The sequence below is a fragment of the Cucurbita pepo genome, chromosome 14, assembly GCF_057944985.1.
Source record: "Cucurbita pepo subsp. pepo isolate OVF chromosome 14, ASM5794498v1, whole genome shotgun sequence".
Classification (NCBI taxonomy): Eukaryota; Viridiplantae; Streptophyta; class Magnoliopsida; order Cucurbitales; family Cucurbitaceae; genus Cucurbita; species Cucurbita pepo.
In genome coordinates this window covers 3,963,324-3,983,766 of record NC_141811.1, presented here as the reverse complement: position 1 = coordinate 3,983,766, position 20,443 = coordinate 3,963,324, and the positions used below count along the sequence as shown (strand labels likewise).

The 20,443-nt window shown below is 34.7% G+C and overlaps 4 protein-coding genes and 1 non-coding gene across 5 annotated transcripts; 3 read left to right on the top strand and 2 right to left on the bottom strand.

Moving 5' to 3' along the window:
- Positions 1-1,753: 1,753 nt before the first annotated feature.
- On the bottom strand, positions 1,754-1,852 carry LOC147789384 (U6 spliceosomal RNA). The gene has a single exon (XR_015411874.1). It is a non-coding gene; the product is annotated as a U6 spliceosomal RNA (small nuclear RNA).
- A 290-nt stretch (positions 1,853-2,142) lies between these two features.
- On the top strand, positions 2,143-4,744 carry LOC111810386 (protein CUP-SHAPED COTYLEDON 2-like). Its single transcript, XM_023697093.2, has 3 exons — positions 2,143-2,388; positions 3,028-3,314; positions 4,176-4,744. The coding sequence occupies exons 1-3, from the start codon at positions 2,199-2,201 to the stop codon at positions 4,590-4,592; spliced, it is 894 nt and encodes a 297-aa protein (XP_023552861.2). The 5' UTR covers positions 2,143-2,198; the 3' UTR covers positions 4,593-4,744.
- A 990-nt stretch (positions 4,745-5,734) lies between these two features.
- LOC111810144 (uncharacterized) lies at positions 5,735-7,151 on the top strand. Its single transcript, XM_023696731.2, has 3 exons — positions 5,735-5,925; positions 6,162-6,256; positions 6,936-7,151. Exons 1-3 carry the CDS (start codon positions 5,763-5,765, stop codon positions 7,149-7,151), a joined length of 474 nt encoding a protein of 157 aa, XP_023552499.2. The 5' UTR covers positions 5,735-5,762.
- Positions 7,152-7,884: 733 nt separating this feature from the next.
- On the bottom strand, positions 7,885-11,992 carry PSKR2 (phytosylfokine-alpha receptor 2). Its single transcript, XM_023696730.2, has one exon. It carries the CDS (start codon positions 11,207-11,209, stop codon positions 8,063-8,065), a length of 3,147 nt encoding a protein of 1,048 aa, XP_023552498.2. The 5' UTR covers positions 11,210-11,992; the 3' UTR covers positions 7,885-8,062.
- Positions 11,993-16,615: 4,623 nt separating this feature from the next.
- On the top strand, positions 16,616-19,828 carry LOC111810545 (3-hydroxyacyl-CoA dehydrogenase family protein). Its single transcript, XM_023697258.2, has 4 exons — positions 16,616-16,886; positions 18,620-18,841; positions 19,030-19,142; positions 19,358-19,828. Exons 1-4 carry the CDS (start codon positions 16,701-16,703, stop codon positions 19,725-19,727), a joined length of 891 nt encoding a protein of 296 aa, XP_023553026.2. The 5' UTR covers positions 16,616-16,700; the 3' UTR covers positions 19,728-19,828.
- Positions 19,829-20,443: the final 615 nt, after the last annotated feature.

Sequence of the window (20,443 nt, the reverse complement as noted above, 5' to 3'; positions counted from 1 at the left end):
CACTATCTCAAACCGGAATAGGAAATCATGCCATTTCAATTCGGTGTAGACTATCCCCGTGACCAAACAATGGTATATGTATCCATACGTAGACGCACACACATACAATATATATAAGTGAAATTGATCAGACGGCTGATATTAAAAATTAAAGTTCCCAAAAGATCCTGTCCGAGGCATTGGATCAGAAACTGACGTTAGAATTGGGCCCCACGATCAGAAATATCAGGAAATCAGAGCCGTACAATTATTATTATTTTTGCAGGAGCAGGGTAGTCAGGGCCGTATGTGATCCGGACTTTTCTTTTTCTTTTTTTCTTTTTGAGAAATTAAAATTAAAGTACCGGTGATAATTCCGGCAATTACGCGCCGTAGCACAGCCGCAGGAGAGTAAAAGTCAGCCGTCTCTCTCCGTTTATTAGCCGTTATGAGGAGGAGGCGGCGGCCAATTTTTTTGAAGGGCTAAATTTAATTTGGATTTGTACTTTTATTACGGAAAATTAATATTTATATGTGGAAATTTAATTTAAAATTTATTTTTTTTAATTTATTTATCCCGCTAAATTTAATTTAGATTATGTATGTGTTGCCAACCACGTCGTAATAGTGATGGAGCCACTTATGGCTAGCCCAGGTATGTATCTTAGTTGTCAATAACTGAGTCACTCTCTTGTGTTATAACGTCACTATGATGAGACTCTCGAAGGTTACCAGTTACCTCAAGTTGTGATAGTGTCGTTTGTAGCTAGGAAAGTTCTAGGTAGTTGCACGCTTGTACCAATTAAGCTTAAAAAAACGTGTTGAAACGAGTATGAATGGATGATCAGAGCTCGATCAATGCTAAGTATCAAGAACCCACGTGGGTTACATATCTAGTATGTTTATACTCATCCGTGTTTCTTCTTTATTTTCATATGGTACCCGAGCTATAATTTCACAACAATGAGGCTACAGGAAGAGTTGGACTTGTCATCATGATTTTCGAGAAAACTCCGTGTATGTTTTTTTTTTTTTAAGTGTTTTTATCATTTCATATGTGTTGTTTGTTTCGAGTAAATTAAAAACATTAAAAATAAAGTTTCTATATTTATTGGCCTTTACTCAAATGGGCCATACATATTTAATTGAATTTATATTTATTAAAAATAATAAATAAATATTTTAATTGACATTGAATTACTAGCGACATTTTTCAATAAAAAAAAATTATAAATATATCGCTTACAAGTTTAGATCATCACATATTGTTATTATTAATTATAATTTTTTTTAAAAATAATGATCGTTACTATTATTTTTAAATGTTCATTTTTATTGACAAATTTATTATTAAAAAAACCATTAATAAATATTTATATTAACATTTCCCAAAAAAAAAAATAATAAATAAATAAATCATTTGCATTATAGGTTAACTTTAAAGGATAATTAATGATTGTGTTTTGATATACAAAATAATTAATATTTAAAAATTAAAAAAATCTAATAAATAAAAAAAACTCAATTAAAAATTATATATATATATAAAAAAAAAAAATTAATATAATTTATAAAATTTTCATTTATTTCAACTCGACTCAACATAAAATTTTGGAAGTACCCAAAACCAGAGCTAGCCGATATTTTTCGTTTTAGCTCGTTATATATTGCTATCAGGTTCACAATTTTTAAAACGTGTCTAATAGAGATGTTTCGTTTCCTTTATTTGGAGGTCAGCGTCCTCATTAGCACACCACTCAATATCGGGCTTTGATATCATTTGTAACACCGCTAATAGATACGGTTCGCTTATACAGGGACATGCTAATCTTCTCTATATCATTCCAGTTTGATCGGATATCCCTACTCAAACTGTTCGAGTGCTAATCGAGTAATTTTTAAACACGTGTAATAGAAACGAAAACGAAAAAGAAAAAGAAAAAGAAAAAGAAAAAGATGATAGATCATATAAAGCTGGTTTTGAAATATCTGTATGCATATTTTGTGTTACAGTTTATGTCGGGGGGAATTGTACTAAGCATTTATTATTCCTTTCCCCTATCCTCTCATTAATTTCCCAAATTATTATTATTATTCTAAATTAATTAAATAAATAAAAATATGATTTCACTTCAGGATATAAAAACTTGGATTTTCACCCACATTCATCAACAATTCTCTCTCTCTCTCTCTCTCTCTATATACTCCGATCAACCTCCATGGATCACGGCGGCAGCGGCGGCGGACACCAGAGCTCCGACGGGTTCCTCCCACCGGGTTTCCGCTTCCACCCGACCGACGAAGAGCTGATCGCCCATTACCTTCTGAAAAAGGTGCTGGACTCCCATTTCTCCTCGCCCGCCATCGCCCATGTCGACCTCAACAAGTCCGAGCCCTGGGACCTCCCTGGTCAGCTCCCTTTCTCTATATATATATATTGTTAGATGTACACGACTCTCTATAATGGTATGATATTATACCACCGGTAGCAGATATTGTCTTCTTTAGGTTTCCCCTCAAAACTTTAAAACGCGTCTGCTACGGGAAGGTTTCCACACCTTTATTATAAGTGGTGGTTTGTTCTCATCCCCAACCAATGTGGTACATCACAATCCACCCCTTTCGAGGCCCAGCGTCCTTGCTGACACTCTATCCTTCCTTCAATCGATGTGGGACCACCCCCAATTCCACTCCCTTTGGGGCCTAGCGTTCTTATTGACACACCGCCTCGTGTCTACTCCCTTCGGGGAACAGCGAGAAGACTGTCACATCGTCCGGTGTCTTGGCTCTAATACCATTTGCAACGACCCAGACTCACCACTAGCATATATTATCCTCTCTGGACTTTCCCTTTCCAGCTTCCCCTCAAAACTTTAAAAGTTCTCATGAGATAGTATTATTTGATTATAAATTCATCATTATTCTCTAAATTAGGGGACGTGTTACTTCATCCTACATACATATATATATATATATATATATATATATATATATTTTCTATTTATTGAAAATAATAATAATAATAATAATAATATGCGGGTTGAACAGAGAAAGCGCTGATGGGGGAAAAGGAGTGGTATTTCTTCAGCTTGCGAGACCGGAAATACCCGACCGGGTTGAGGACGAACCGGGCGACGGAGGCCGGGTACTGGAAGGCGACCGGAAAGGACCGGGAAATAATGAGCTCGAAAACCAACTCATTAATTGGGATGAAGAAGACGCTTGTTTTCTACAGAGGCAGAGCTCCAAAAGGCCAAAAAACCAACTGGGTTATGCACGAATTTCGTCTCGCCGGAAAATTTGCTTACCATTTTCTCTCCGCCGATTCTTCCAAGGTTCTCTCTCTCTCCCTCTCTCTCCCCCCCTCTCTCTCGGTTGAACAAGTCGCCGTCGACGTTGATAGTTTAATTAATTCATTTTCTTTTAAATAAATTAACTCATATCAACGTCAGCACCCCCATCTCCACTGTATACATACATACATATATATATACATACATACACATACACGTACACACGCACATATATATATATATATATATTATATTTTTTTATTTAATGTTGCATTAATAAACCTTTTTTTTTTCTTTTAATAATTAAAGAAAATCATGTATTTTAATGTGTTATTTCAATTTCTATTTAGCAAAAAAAAAAAAAAAAAAAAAAAAACATTTATTTTTGTGAAAATTCACAGGGAAATTTCTTTTTTAAAGAATAATTTTAATATGATATCTATTAAAAAATATAAAAAAAATCATAATAAATTCAATAATATTTCATAAACTAACTATATACTATATTATATTTTTAGTGTAATTTGTTTAATATATATATAATTTTAAATTAAAGCCATGTGTTATCTTTATTTCAATAAAATAATCAAATTTACAATATAGTTAAAAAATAATTGATGATATATATAGGCAGACAAAGACCCTCCAGTTGAATTTAAAAAAATGGGCAGTAAATAATTTTGTAGCATTTATTTTTGGTACAAATAATATTCTATAGTAGGTAAAGCAATAATAAAATATTTATTCTAAAAATGAATATCTAAATATTTTATAATATATAGTACACATTATTATTTGGGAATAATAATTATAATGTCATAAATTAAATTTATTTTTCATGTCCCTTTCTATTTATTTTCCTCATATTTATTTATTTATTTATTTATTACGTGCATGTAACAGGATGAATGGGTGATATCCAAAGTTTTCAAGAAAACCGGGGCCGCCATGCACGGCGGCTCATCGACGAGGAAGAGTCGCCTGGATCCCGAACCGAGTTCCCCTTCCTCGGTGTCTCTGCCTCCTCTACTCGACTCCTCCGCCGACCCGAGTGAGCACGAGCTGCACGTGACCTGTTTCTCCACCAATAATGTTAACTACCCTGCCGGCGGAGGCTCTGATCTCTCCCCCTCGGTCTTCCCGAACCTTCTGAGCTTCCAGGAGAATCTGCAGGCGCCGTTCTTCTCCCCCGTGGGTCCGCCGCTGGTTCATCTACTCACCGACGCTGCTGAGTTGGTTGGGTGCGGCGATGGTCCGGCACCGGAGGATTCTAGGCTTGTCGGCTCCGCTGACATGGCTGCTTATATGTGGACCTTCTGAAAATTCCGTTTTATTTGTAATTTCTGAAAAAGAATTAAGAACTTGACAAATGAAAACAGACCACTTTTTTGTTATATTATTATTTTAGTAGAACTTCGAAATGCCCAATTAAATGGTGCCACGTGTCGTTTAGAAAAGTTTCTATTTTTTCAGTTTTTATTCTTTTATTTTTTTATTTTTTTTTATTTTTTTACTTTTTTACTTTTATAAAATTTGTTTAAAAACTTTTTTAAAAATACTAGTAAATTTTTAATTTTTTATTGATACCTTCAATTTTTTTAAAAAAAAAATTAAAAAATAGTTAGTAATTATTTAAAAAATATCAGTAGGGCAGCGGAAGCATGGTGGGCCCATAACTCGGTCCTAGGATGATGTCCCACATTAGTTGGGGAGGAGAACATACCACCATTTATAATAGTGTGGAAACCTTCCCCTAGCAGATACGTTTTAAAGCCTTGAGGGGAAGCCCGAAAGGGAAAGCCCAAAGAGGACAATATCTGCTAGCGGTAGATCTGGGCCGTTTCAAATGGTATCAGAGCCAGACACTAGACGATGTGCCAGTCTTCTCGCTGTTCTCCAAAGGGGGTAGACACGAGGCGGTGTGTCAGTAAGGACGCTGGCCTCGAAAGGGGGTGGATTGTGATGTCCCACGTTAGTTGAGGAGGAAAACAAACCACCCACCCCTTACAAGGGTGTGGAAATCTTCTCGGACAATATTTGCTAGCAATAGGTCTGGGTAACCACCCCATCCTTTATAAGGGTCATTACATTAACACTTTATAATTTTTTTTAAAACAATGAATATATGAATGAAAATCGTTTATCGACACTTCATAGTTATCTCTACAAATATTTTAATATTATTTAAAAAAAATTATGAATACTTTAAAAATATGTATTTCGACACTTTTGAAAATTAAAAAGTAATTTTGAAACTATTTTAAAAATTAAATAATATTTTTTAAACACAGTATTTATATTTTCATCCAAAACTGAAAATAAAAGTATTTTTTAATTTAAATAGATTTCTATAATTATTTTATTAAATCGTGGTTATTATTTTAAATAGATTAATTAATTATTTTATAATAGAATTTTGAATATATTAACTTTGGAATAATAAATAAAAATAAATACCGAAAGAGAAAGGAGAATCGATTTCCATGGAAGATGGCGGCAACAATTCGAAGGCTTTGTTTGGACTCAGCGCTTTCTTGTGGAGAAAGGAACCGATTACTCTGTGATTCTGCGTCTTCAACTCCAAGCTTCGTCTCTTTCAAGTGTCTCTCCTTCTCTGCTGCTCTCTCGTTGAGCGTCGTTCCCAATGTCAAAGGTAATTGCGAACATTTCATCCTAAATCATCATCGCGAATCCATTCTCTTATCGTAACTTCTTGTGAAGAATTTGAAAATCATAATCAAAAGACCAGAAAGAATGGGAACTAAGTATCATAATCGAGTGTTTCTGATCGGAGAATTTTGTTTGGTGGGGTTTATTTATAGTTTTTTCTTACAAGGCAAACAGAGGGCGGGGAAATTTAACATTTGGGGGATTTGTTGAAATTTTCAGAATCGTTGTCACAGAGCGCTCGGGAGAGATCAATTCGTCATGGATCCGTAATTTGCATGGCCAAAAGATATGCTCCTAACACTACGAAGAGAAAGGTATGGTTCTTTTAGCTTCGACAGCGTGTGAATCATGGTAGAATTTTTCAAATCGAGAGGCCGGGGATGCATATCATATGTTTGTGTATTTGTCTATGTTAGGGCTCTAACCATATTTCTTCTTGTGATCAATCCATAGATATGGATAGAAAATAAATACAGTTATAAGAAGTACATGTTCGAGCATGATTGATCAAGTCCTTATCAATTTTGATTAATTTCCATATGAACAATAGTGTAATATATGAAATCATCTTCAAACAGAATTGACCCCTTTTATGTTAGTTTGTATGACGTCCTTCAAAAGTCCCGCGTTCTGATTGCTATCACTTCTATATAGTATATGTAACGGCCCAAGCCCACCGCTAGTCGAGTCCTCTTTGAGCTTTTCCTTCAAGATTTCACTCCCTTATAAAGGGTATTTTGTTCTCCTCCCCAACCGATGTGGGATCTCACAGTATAGAACGTATATTTATCTAATTTGAGTTTGTATCTTTAAAACGAGGTGATAGAGAAAATCCGATTAACGTTCTGCTGGGATTATTCTACACCGAAGTTTGGATTATTCTACTTCAATGATGCAAAAGTCATTGGGAATAATATTGTGTAATTTGTTCATTATGTTAATGTCACTGTTGATTTGATCATGAAATAACTTGTCGATTGCATTCAAATGCAGAGGTTGAGTAGGAAGAGGGGTGGTGATCCAGAAAAGAAAAAGAAGACAAGGAGGAAAGTGGGAAGGAAAGATTTCAAAATAATCCGACTCTCCTCAACCGCTGGGACTGGTTTTTTCTATGCCAAGAAAAAAAGCAGGAAGATGGCTGATAAGATTGAGCTCCAGAAATTTGACCCTCTTGCAAAACGACATGTTCTGTTCACTGAAGTCAAGTAAGTCAGCTTGTCCCCTGTGATTATATATATATATATAGATAGATACATAGATACATACATAGGGGAGATCGGTCAAGCATTGCTTGTAGGAATCTTTTGTTCTAGTTCTGTGTGAACTGTTGTCTGAAAGATCCATTGCTGTCTAAAGGAAATCTTTGAGTTCAAGAACTAGTGGAAATCCAATTCTAAAATTGACCGGCATAAGACTTTTTATTTACTTTAGGTTGGCATAAGACTTTTTATTTACTTTAGGTTACAATTACATAATGGTTATAATTACATAATGATTAATTATGACCATTAAGTATGAATGTTACAACTCTTGGAATGCCTTCAATAGTTTCATTTTGAGGCTATATAAAGCCATGTATGTTGTATTTGTAAGCAGACTTGGAAAATGTAGTAAAAGAAGCATTTGTGCTCTTCTTTAGCCAATGGCTAAGTTTCTTTGCAATTCTATGTAGTTTAGGTTGCATGTAGAATCATTGAAGCTCGATATGATCAATCTTGCTTGTGGAATGATTCGAATCTCAATCAAGTGTTCTTGCCTTGAGATATTTGATCAACAAAAATCATTCAAGCTAGGCATGATCGATCTTGCTTGTGGAGTGATTCGAATCTCAAACAATGTTCTTGCCTTGCGATATTCGATCAACAAAGTAATCCGAATCTTACTCCCCTTATAGTGATATCCGCGTATCAGTTCAAGAACTAGAGGAAATCCCATTCTAAAATTGACCTGCGTAGTAAAAGCTTTAATAATCATGGGCATAAGCACCAAGTTATGTACACTTTCCATCCTTCCTACCTTTACTCACAGCCTGGTAAGATTGATTTAAATAGTTTGCTTTACAATATCCAGTTTGATATATGAGGGATGAAATACAAACCAAACGTTGAGAGTGGAAAAACCTACAATGTAACACCATCTAGCCATGAAGAAACTTCTTCAATCGAAGGTCTCTTCCTTGGATCTTGGTCTATGCATTTACAAGTAATACCAAGGACCTCTAGAATCTGTTTTTTGCTATTTGTATCCCAAATTGCAGGATCAATTATCTCCTCTTCTTTCTTTTCTGATTTCTTCTGAATCACCCATGACACCAGATCCCTGCAGGCTTTACCTTTGCATACCTCTACAGGCCTCCGCCCAGTTAGAAGCTCGAGAAGAACAACGCCAAAACTGTAAACATCGCCCCGGCAAGTAGCAATTAATGTCTGACTGTATTCAGGAGGAATATAACCCAATGTCCCAACCAAGTCTGTGGTAACATGAGTGTCATATGGCCGGAGTAATCTTGAAAGGCCAAAATCAGCTAAATGAGCCTCGAATTTGTCATCCAGAAGTATGTTGCTCGACTTGACATCTCGGTGAATTATGTTTGGTTGACATTCCTTATGCAAGTAAGCCAATCCATGAGCAGCACCCTGTGCGATTTTGAGTCTTGCTTCCCATTTTAGTATTGAATTATCATCATCAACAATCTCATGAAGCCAATAGTCCAAACTTCCATTCTCCATGTAGGAGTAAATTAATAGCCTGTCGTTTCCATGTTTGCAGTAACCTTGAAGAGAAACAAGGTTCTTATGCTGCGCTCGAGAAAGAGCTTCTACTTCAGCTTGGAATTCCCGTTCCATCTGACCACAATCTCCTGTAAGCCTCTTGACTGCAGCTTTTGAACCATTGGGAAGGCTGGCTTTGTAAACCAGGCCAAATCCACCACAGCCGATTATGTTTGCTTGGTTGAAATTGCAAGTAGCTTTTAACAACTCTGCAACTGTAAGATCCTTGCATTCTGAATTCTGAAAGAGCACCAACTTTGATGATCCAAGAGCTCCAGATAACCTGTTAGGCCGGTCAAATTCCTCGTCAAAACTGTTACTCCGATCTCCAACATCTTTCCTGGACATTTTGAGTAGAACCACTGTAAGGACCAGGAGGATTGCTGCAGCTGCTCCGACTGTAAGGCAGAGAATGACACTTCTCCCAACTTTTCTCTTTGAATAAGTGTCGGTTTCAGGTCTTTTTTCTAACCCATCAACAGAACGACAAGGGTTGTCGATTTCCCCACAAAGTCCTGCATTACCATCAAAGCTTGAGCTGGGAAAACTTAAGAATTGCCCTCCATTTGGAATTGGTCCCTCCAAGTGATTATTAGCCACGCTGAACTTCGACAAGAATGTAAGCTTGTTGAGTGATGGAGGAATTCGTCCATAAAGATCATTATTCGACAAATCTAAGGCTTCCAAGTTCTCCATCTCTGATATGGTGTTTGGGATGGACCCAGTTATATTGTTCCTACTCAAATCCAACGCATGCAGCCCTTTTAATCTACCAATTTCTGGCCAAATAGTTCCATTAATTCTGTTGTAGCTCAAGTAAATCGATGGTGGAAAGCTCGACGCTTGGTTGTATTGCAAACCAGTGGAACTTTGATTTCGTTTGACAAAAAGGGGGATTCCAGCGGACGATGTCGAACCCGACAAGCTGCAGTTTCTGGAAATTAGTGCTTTCATCTGTGTCAAGCTTTTTGGGATTTCTCCTGACAGAGAGTTGTTGGATAAGTCCAAATAAAATAAATTCTCCAGCTGACCAATCCAAGCAGGGATACTTCCATCTAAGTGATTCCAAGACAAATCCAGGATGCTTAATTTCTTGCAACCTACTAACCAACCTGGAATTTGTCCTCTCAGGCCACAGTTACCAAATGCCAAAAGCATCAAGTTGTCGAAAACAGTTTCACTCTGTGGAATTTCCTCATTACGAAAGTTCTTTGTAAGAATAAGAACAGTCAGGTTCTTGCAATTATGTAGAATAGATAATGCACCACTCAAGTCTATAATACTATTGTTCGACAAAGATAGAAAGGACAGAGAGGATAGCTTAGCATAATCTCGAGGAATTTGACCAGTTAACTTGTTCTTGGCAAGGCTAAGAGTTTTCAATTCATGGCAATCAGACAGAGAATTCGGTAGAGGCCCCGAAAAGTGATTAGAGGCTAGATCAAGCATTTGAAGATCTGGTAGCCTAGAAAAATTGAGATCTATAGCAGCAGTAAAGGAATTATTTCTAAGATCAAGAACTCTAAGCTTTGAGCACAATGACAGAGATGAAGGCAGAATTCCAGAGAACAAGTTGGAATGTGCAACTAACTCCCGTAATTCTGAAAAATTACCAAACACATTTGGAAGTTCGCCAGAAAACTTGTTTCCGAATACGATAAAGGATTTAAGCCTAGAAAGCTTACTCAGTTCCATGCTTAACTGGCCAAAGAAGCTGTTCCCAGGGATTGAAAAGTACTCCAGAAACGATAACGAATACAACGATTCTGGAAGATGTCCAGTAAGCAAGTTATTATCTGCACGGAAATGTTTGAGAGATTTGCTGCAATCGTTTACTCCTTGAAGATTGCCGGATATTTGGTTCAGTGAAATATCAACAACCTGAATCATGTTGGAGGAATTGCAAATCTGTGAAGAGAACTGTCCTGTGAAAGAATTGTTACTTATATTGAAGGCAACAAGATTTTGAAATCCCACTAGCTGGGGGAAATCCCCAATGAATGAATTGCTGGAAATATTAAGAACACGAACAGATATCAATCCTGAAGTTGCATTAGTGACTGATCCTGACAGCTTATTGTAACTCAAATCCAACACCTGGAGTTGCTTCAACCTTGAGAATTCTGTTGGCAAAACACCTTCAAGCTGATTGTATGATAGATTCAGCCAAATTAACTGATCCAAACCACCAAGAGATTGTGAAATCTTGCCTTTCAGATTCATATTAGGCAGTTCTAACCTGGTAACTCTGTTAGTGATAGAGCTGTTGCTATCATATCCACAAACGACACCATCCCAAATGCAGCAGTTGGGTTCCTTTAACCATACAGAGATAACAGAACTATTTGAAAGGCTATTCAGAAAGCCCCTCAATGCCAGTAAATCTCTTGGATCACAGAGTTGATTCGACTGTTTCAGAGCCAAAGAGAAGGAAAACAAGCAACTCAATAATAACATCCATTTGAGGATAGTCGGTTTGACAAGAGAAAGCACCATATCTGGTCATACACTTAGCAGTTAAGAAATGAGAGGAATCCAAATAAAGAAAAATCTTGGCAAACTATAATATGTGGAAGAGAAGGAGGAGAATCCCAAGTTGAGCAACTTGCAAAAGAAGCAAAATAAAGATGAAATCACCAATCCCAAACAGATACCAAACCCTTTCCCGATAAACAGAAACAGATGAACCCAGAATTGAACTGTCAAAACGAACACCAGAAAGCCACAAACTCAACAGAACAAAAGAAACTTAGAGAAACCCATATGCCAAAACGATATCAGATCCCAAAGAGACAAGAAGAAGAAGAGTAGGAGAAGATTGAAAAGGAAGAGAGGAGGAGAAACAAATAAAGAAATGATTGTCGCAGGGCCAGTGGAGATCATGACTTGCAAATGAAGTACGTAAAGTAAGTAAAGAGACAGCAGCAGAAGCAGCAGCAGCAGCGTCAGAAACGCCTCATTTTCTGGGTGAACTGTTGCGAGAAATCTGAGGTTAGAGTTCCGAGAAGCAATGTCAAATCTGGGTTTGGAAAAAAGATATCAAAAAGAGAAAAGGAGGAGCCGAGGAGGGGGAGAGCAGGGGCGGAGAACCAGTGTACTTTACAGTGTATATATATATATATATATATATATAATTGGAGTGAGAGAGAGCTGACTTGAGGAGGGGAAAATGGTGGCCTTTTGGATGTGAAACTTGAGGGTTTACAGGTCTGAAAACTTGTCTCTTTTTTCACTCCTTTGTTTGTGATTGTCAGCACCTACGACGTTGATCTGTTCCTTTTTAATTTTATTTTTCTGTGTCTCTAGAAGAAATTGCAGAGAAAAAGAGGGAAAAGAAGGAAAGTAAGTGAGAGTGGAGTTGGAAAAGTTGGGTGGTGCGCAGCGCAAGGACCGATGTGAGTTTTTCTCTACTCTTCACGCCTACTCCATCTTTCATGCACGTGTCTCACCAATTATTTCCTTTTCTCTTCAATAATAATATATATATATATATATATATATATATATATATTTCTTTAAATGTTCTTATTAGATTTTCCTAATTAAGAAAAATGATATATTTTAGAGCGGTGAAAATTTTATATTTAAAGTAGACAATATCATACTATTATATATATATAGATTTTTTCATTGCAAAAAATTCTATACGCGAAAAACACCATAAACAAGAAAGAGGATCATTCTTACCGGAATGGAGGTTGTGACATGCCGATTGTACTATGGTCCTGCTGCTTGATAAAGAGTGTTTGAGAAGCTTATTACCCACAAAACATCTTACCCTTAATCGGAGAAAGAAAGAGGCTTTCCCTATATTTATTTTGTATTGATTAATATCTGTTCTTGCAAGGAAAGCCTCTTTCTTTCTCCGATTCGGGTAAGATGTTTTGTGGGTAATAAGCATTGTATAGTGAATTATATTTTTTTTTCTTTAAATAAACTATATTTTATATTAAAAATATTTTTTAAATATTATAATAGGGTATATAAGTAAATTATAATTATGATTAAAGTAGACCGTATCATACTATTGTATATGTTTTTTTTATGTAGGTTTCTGCTTTTTAGTCCACTCTTTTTTTGGTAGTTCGATCTTGGAATTTCTTTCTTTCTTTCTTTCTTTTTTTTTTTTTTTGTATTTTCGGAATATAAGTGTGTGACTTGTTAGAATTGATCCTGTGGATACGACAGAGAAGAAGTCGGTCATCTTGATTAAGATGATTTTATCTCCTTGGATATTTAGTCTAGGCTAGCATCTGGAGCACATAATATATGAAATAGATTCCAAACTATTATAAAAAAAAAATATTAGAACTATGATTAATACTTATCAAACTTTGTGGTCGGCTCTGAAAAAATAGTGTCAATTATATTTTTTTTTTCTAAATAAAACTATTTTTATATAAAAAAAGGTATTTTAGCAAAATCATACCATACTGTTGTAGAGGTTTTTGCCAATTATTTCTTTTTTCTTTAAATAAAAATATTTGTGGATTACAATTTTATCTTTTAATAAATTTTTATTTGAAAATTTACTAAAACAATTTTTTCTGTTTTGTTTTTATTATATCCATAATAAATATATATGTAATATTAAAGGTAAAGAAATTAGTGAATTTATAGGCATTTTGACAATATTTTTTGAGTATATGAATTAGAAAAAATTGAATATTGTATTTAATATAATTAAGTGTAAAAGGTGAAATTTCAACCATGGAATAGGAAATAATTTGTGTGTTAGTTAATTAATGATAAACATTGCGTCCTTGGTGACATTAATAATAAAAAAATTCAAATAATAGAGGCATCATAAAGATTTCTCGACAAACTTAAGTAATTATTTATACTTATAAAATAAACAAATAAATAAAGTAATATGTTGAGTGATTTGACGTGACGTGCACGCGATTGGATGTCGCGTGTGGCGGGATGCTCGAAGGGGGGTATAAAAGTCAGAGTTCTTAGCGGTGGAGGGTCACCGTTAATAGCCGGTGACCGAAACTGCTTTAAGCAGGTATCACGGGCTATCGGCCGTCGTCCATTAAAAAGTTTTAGGTGAACTGCCACGCACTTCTTCGCCCACCCATTTCTTCTTTTTTTTTTTTTTTTTTTTTTTTAAATTTTTAATTTTATTTCCTTTAATTATAAAACTCAACTTTCTCTCTCTTCATGTGACCTCACCGAAACCATCTCTCTCTCATCATTATTTTTAATTTCTAATTTTATTTTATTTCCACATTAAATTAATATTATATCAACTTTTGCCAAAAAGTTTTTTGGATTAAATAAACTATAGTTTTTTTAAAGACAAAAATCCATTTTTTAACCATAAAATAAATAATGGGTAATATAAATTAATAATTACCTTAAATTTCAATACTTAAGCTCATATTATTAATAAAAATTAACCAGAATTAGACGTGTTTGTTGCTACAATGAATTTCAAATTTCTCATTTTATTTTAATGTAGAAAATGGGTGGTGCTAATATTAATGTAGCTTTGACCGTGCCACTATAAATAACTTGTCATGTTTTCGGTACATATACGGTACAAATTTAAATACCCACCACAAACCGGTCGAGCACTAATCGATATCAGCCTGTTCTGATCTGTTTTGATTTATTTCAATCTGGTAAGCTAACGTTACTTCTTCTGTATTTCAATGTTGTCTTGTAGACAATTTTGAAGACAGTTATGTTCATCATGTAATCCCGAAGAGTCGATTTTGTGGGCATGATCACAATGAGAAAGGCATGGGAGAAAGAAATTGATGAAAGTTAGGCACTTATGGTATGTGCCACCCCCACTTTCCACTTGACACTTCTTTATTTACTTCTCTACCAACTATTCATTTCTTATCATTGTTCATCATTCAACCTTTTGACATAAAAAAGAACTACAATGGGTTTCTCGTAAATTTTTAATTTTACCGGGCCACTAAAATAAAATATGACACTCGAGAAAAGGAAGGGTACATGAATGAACCAATACCACATTCAAATGAGAGCGATCCCAAAAATACTTGAAAGATACACATTTCTTTTCCGTGGCTCAATCATAAAAACTTCAAAATTAAATATATTTTGTCTAGAGTAATTATATGTTGTGTAATTTGTTGAAAATTTTCCTATGAAACATGTGAGTGAGGACAAAACATGTTGAAAAAGATCAATAATGTGATCATGTCATAGGGGATGCAAGGGAATGACACGAGCATAGGTGAATCCATATTTCAAATCCTGATATGAATCTTGGACATGGAGACGGAACCTTATAAATGGTATAAAAAATGAAAGACGTAAAATAAAAAATTTAAAGTTTAAGGACCAAATAAGAAATGAATATAGGGATTAAAGAGTAAGATTATAATACGAGATATGTGATAATTATTAAAAGAGGTTATGGTATTTTCAACTTAGGATTATGAGTGACAGCAACATTTACCTACCAATATTAAATTTACTATAAAGTTCACTACCATAATGCCTCTATCTTTTCATCATTATTGGAGTAATTTTTTAATTTTTTTTTTAATTTTAATTTTTTTTTTTTTGTCAAAGTATTGGTTGGATGGAGTTGAAAATAACTCCCATAGTGGGGGGTAACAATCCAACTAAATTAGAAATTATTTTATTATATAAAAATATTAAGAAAAAAATAATAATAATAATAATAATAAAAAATATATATATGATATTCTTCACAATTTTCTTAATTTATTTTTAAAATGACTTTTCAAACGAGCGCTAATTAAATGATATTGTTAAAAACATTTGTTCGGTCATGCAATTTAGCTCTTAAACTTTAGTTTATAACGATTTATTCTCGATACTTTCACCTATTTCATTTCCTATTTCCGCAAAAATTTTCTTTTATTTTTGTGGGAATGGAGTGAAGATTCCCCACGAAGACCTTGTGAGGGTCGGTTCCCGTAGAGAATTTTTTTCGTTTATTATTCTGTAAAAAAATATCAACAAATCAATACATTTGGTAAGCAAAAATATATACAATATTATACCAAACATCATTTCTAAAAATTTAAATTTAAATATTACAATTTAATTAACAAAAATATATTTATATTAAACTCAGTTGGAACGGGATGAGTAATATAATGTCGTCCGTGACCCCATTTATGTAAAGATAGTCCTAAATGAAAAATCTCGAGATAATCCGTGCCAACTAAATTAAATTTATAAAATTTTCTAAAATTGAATTGAATAGTCTAAAACAATCAATAAATAAATAAATAAATAAATAAATAATGATAATAAAAAAAAGAAATAAGTCGTTTTTTAACCAATTTTTTTAATGGGCCTTGTTTTAATTTTTGGGCCCAAACATAATTTGTGGTTTAATTAAACCATAATATATATTTATTGTCCTACAATTGGAGTTCGGTAATTCTTAAATGTCATTAATTTGCTTAAATACCACTTTACCAAATATTTTATTTTATAGTATATTTGAAATACTATCAATTTCAAACATTATATTTATATAAATATTCTTATATTGATAAATATAAAATAAAGAAATTGAAAAAATATTTACAATTTTTCATATTGTTATATTAAAGAAAATGGAAAAATGAGTATTTTAAAAATAGTTTTTATTTATTTTATAATTTAAAACGTATTTTTTTTTAAAATAAAATATTAAACTAATTATTAAAAAATTTTAAAAAATTTTGAGGATATTTTTATTAATTTAGCTTTTTATATATATATATATATTATCGAATAATTCAATTTGAGATAGAGAGACCTATAGATAATTAAAAATTTAATTAGAGTTAGACGTGACAACATGATACTATTGTAGAGTTTAGGTTGGAAGTGGACAATATTTTCGTGTTCATCTAATATGGGATATTGATCTTTTCGTCTTTATCCATGTTTTGATAAGAGCGTGACAGAGATGAATTCTAGATAACTGAATGATTCTCTCTCCGATTACAGAAATCGCCGCCAGATTTGTGGGTTCTCGATGACGGAAATCAAGGTTATTGGTGTCGTTGGCGGCGGTCAAATGGGCTCCGGAATTGCTCAACTCGCCGCCGCATACGGCCATGATGTTTGGCTAATCGATTCAGACCCTGCCGCTCTTACTAAAGCAACCAACTCCATTTCTTCCTCAATCCAACGCCTGGTCTCCAGAAACCTTCTCTCTCGAGTAAGTATTCTGTATTTCCAGATCCGTATACATGGGAAGAATATATATATATATGATGTTTGGCCTATAATTTACTCTGACATAGTTCTTCTGAACTGGCTGTTTTACCTTTTGATTTACCTTTTATTTGGGGTTTTCTGTTGTCTATTTCATAATAAAAGCTCTTAACAGACCAATTGCAGGGAATCACAAGGTGTAGGACATGTTACGGACTGACTTTGAAATGTTTGAAATAGTTTTTGTCAAGTAAAAAATCAATTCGAAACCTCTGTTTAATGATTCAAAACTAGTTTAATGTTTGATTTTAGACTTTTAAACACGATTTTGATACGATTAAAACTGATTTTTGAATCATAAGAATATAATTTCGAGTGATTTTGAAAGCTCTCAAACATGCACTTGATTTAGGTGAAAAACGCAGGATTTAGTGCTATTTGGTTGTTTACTTATGATCAATCTGTAGCATTAGGAGGTTGAGACTCTCTTGGCCCCATCAGTACCCTTTCTAATCAGGATAACACTGATCCACTGCTTTAGGAAAAAGAAAAACAAGAGACTCCTTGCCAGATCCCATGTCTCTGTAATTTCAGCTCATGATATTCTTGGGTCATTCCATACTGAAGGACTAGGAAAATTTGGTCCATAATCTCGATCCTGTCACGACGACTGTACGTTTGGATGGCAGTGATAGTACCAAACATGAAAAATAGTGTGATCTTGAGCCAAAACTGTAGATCAATAATTGAACTTAAAAATAGACTTATCCAAATGACACAGGATAATAGAGGAATTGGATTTGATTGGAGGGAGCCAATGAAACAAAAGTGGACACTGATGAGCTTCTCTTTAGCTTATGAAGAAGCCACAAGATGATGATTTTCTTATAGCAGCTTCAACTTTTTGCTTTAAACAATAAGCACTTACAGGCTCTTAGAAGCCATTGGATGCCTTAAATAGAGGTTTTTTTTTTTTTTGTCTGTGTGTGTGTGTGTTTGGTTGGGGGCTAAGCAAGTATTTGGGTAGTGTGAGATATAGAACTGTGCCTCTTGAATGTTTAGTTAATCTTTGTATTTCTATCTCTTTTAGTACTTAGACTAATAAAATATCTTTATCGATGTCCTTTCAAATTCTGGCACGTATAATATTGCTCTAGCCTATGGCCTATGATGCAAAATAAATGTTTTATCCCCATTGATCATTTGATCTGAAGTTAAACTGTGAGATCCCACATTGGTTGGAGAGGGGAACGAAGTATTCCTTATAAGGGTGTGAAAACCTCTTTCTACCGTGAGGCTAACGGCAATACGTAACGGGCCAAAGCGGACAAAAAATTTGCTAGCTGTGGACTTGGGCTGTTACGAATGGTATTAGAGCCAGGCACCGGGTGGTGTACCAACGAGGACGCGGGGCTCCGAGGGGAGGTGAATTGTGAGATCCCAAATCGGTTGGAGAGGGGAACGAAGCATTTCTTATAAGGGTGTGGAAACCTCTCCCTAGTAGACGCGTTTTAAAACCGTGAGGCTGACGATGATACGTAACGGCCAAAGCGGATAATATCTACTAGTGGTGGGCTTGGACTGTTATATAAACCGAGTTATTTACTGCGGGTTTGACATTGATTATGGAAAGGTTGACATACAAATCTATAACAGAGAAGTTCTACCGGCCAAATGAGCTTCTCTCTGCCGTTGAAATGGTAGACATTTAATCAGCTTATGAAATCCACTTTACAGGAAGTTGGTGTCGATGCTCTTCAACGTCTAAAATGTTCAACTGATTTGAAAGAGCTTCATTCAGCAGATGTCATCATAGAAGCTATCGTGGAATCAGAAGATGTTAAAAGAAAGCTATTTCTTGAATTGGATAAGATTGCAAAGCCATCTGCAATTCTAGCTTCTAATACAAGTTCCATCCCCATCACTCGCTTAGCATCGTCGACCACACGTCCCGAGAAGGTTTTGTCCTCTCTTTCCCCCTTGCATGAATGCTGAACTTCTGTTTTTCTTTTAAAGTGCTATTTGTATGTAGTTTTAGTAGCTACCCATGTGATTTGGCGATAAAACACGTCGTTATGTGATTTTAGCATGCATTATATGAAACAGAAACAAATAACTAATTTGCTAAACGTTTAACGCCATTGCAGGTCATTGGCATGCATTTCATGAATCCACCACCTATAATGAAGTTGGTTGAGATTGTTCGAGGTGCGGATACGTCCGATGAAACGTTTCATGCAATAAAAACCTTGGCTGAGAGGTGATTCACTTCGTCGATTGCTCTTAAATTCGCCTCCGCCCCTCTGTCCCTCCTCTACCATCTGTTGTCTTTCTAGTAACATGGGACTACTGCACTTAGTACATGAGTTGGCTAAGCATAGTCATAACTAACAACTCTCAATATATCGTTGCGTTTGTGCCTCGAACGAACATGTGCCGAGAACAAATAATAGTTTTAACTTTCTTTCCTTTCAGGCTTGGCAAAACATTGATATGCTCTCAGGACTACTCTGGCTTCATTGTGAACAGAATCCTAATGCCAATGATTAACGAGGCGTTTTTCGCTCTCTACACCGGAGTGGCAACGAAGGAAGACATCGACACAGGAATGAAGCTAGGAACAAACCATCCCATGGGTCCCTTGGAGCTTGCAGACTTAATTGGTTTGGATGTTTGTTTATCAATCATGAAGGTACTTCACTCTGGACTTGGTGATGATAAATATGCTCCCTGCCCTCTTCTCGTGCAGTATGTCGACGCTGGTCGCCTCGGAAGAAAGCGAGGGTTAGGCGTATACGATTACCGTAAATTACCAAAACCAGAAAAATCTAAATCTCGACTTTGATTCATTCGAGTCTATAAGATAAATATGTGACATGGATGATCCTGCTCTCAATACTCTCTTATACTGCTGTCTCAATAAACTGCTACTTCATTTACTCTTTCCATGCAGGTTTCTTTGCAAGGCACTCTAGGATTTCATACTTTTAGCGTTTGAAACTTTGAAGTTGGCATTTATTTGGTACCAAACTCACAATACCAAGCATAACACATTAATTTTTTAAATATCTAGCACAGAGACGTGACGTAGATAAATGATTTGGATGTTTGTTTATCACGGTGATACATAATTTTTGTTCTGACGGTGATACATAACTCTCACGGTGATGCATAATTTTTGTTTATCACGTTGATACCAAATTCAAGTATGGTACGTTTATGATAGTGATACATAATTTCTTAACTATCTAGGAGAAATATCTAGGACATATTAGATAAATGATTTTTGTTATGTTCATTTATTAATATAAAAAAGTTTTTGAAATTATTTTTAAAGTTAAAATAGTATTAATGTTATTTTTAAAAGTTCACGGTATCCATTTTATTTATATTATTTATATATTGGTTCTATAAATATTTTGAAATTTTGTAAAATTTTTAAGGGTATTTATGAAAATTTGGATCATTGTATTTTCTATAAAATTGAAATTTAGTCCTTTCAAATTAATTTTATTGGATTTGGTTATATAATAATAATAATAGTTTCATAAATTGTAGTGA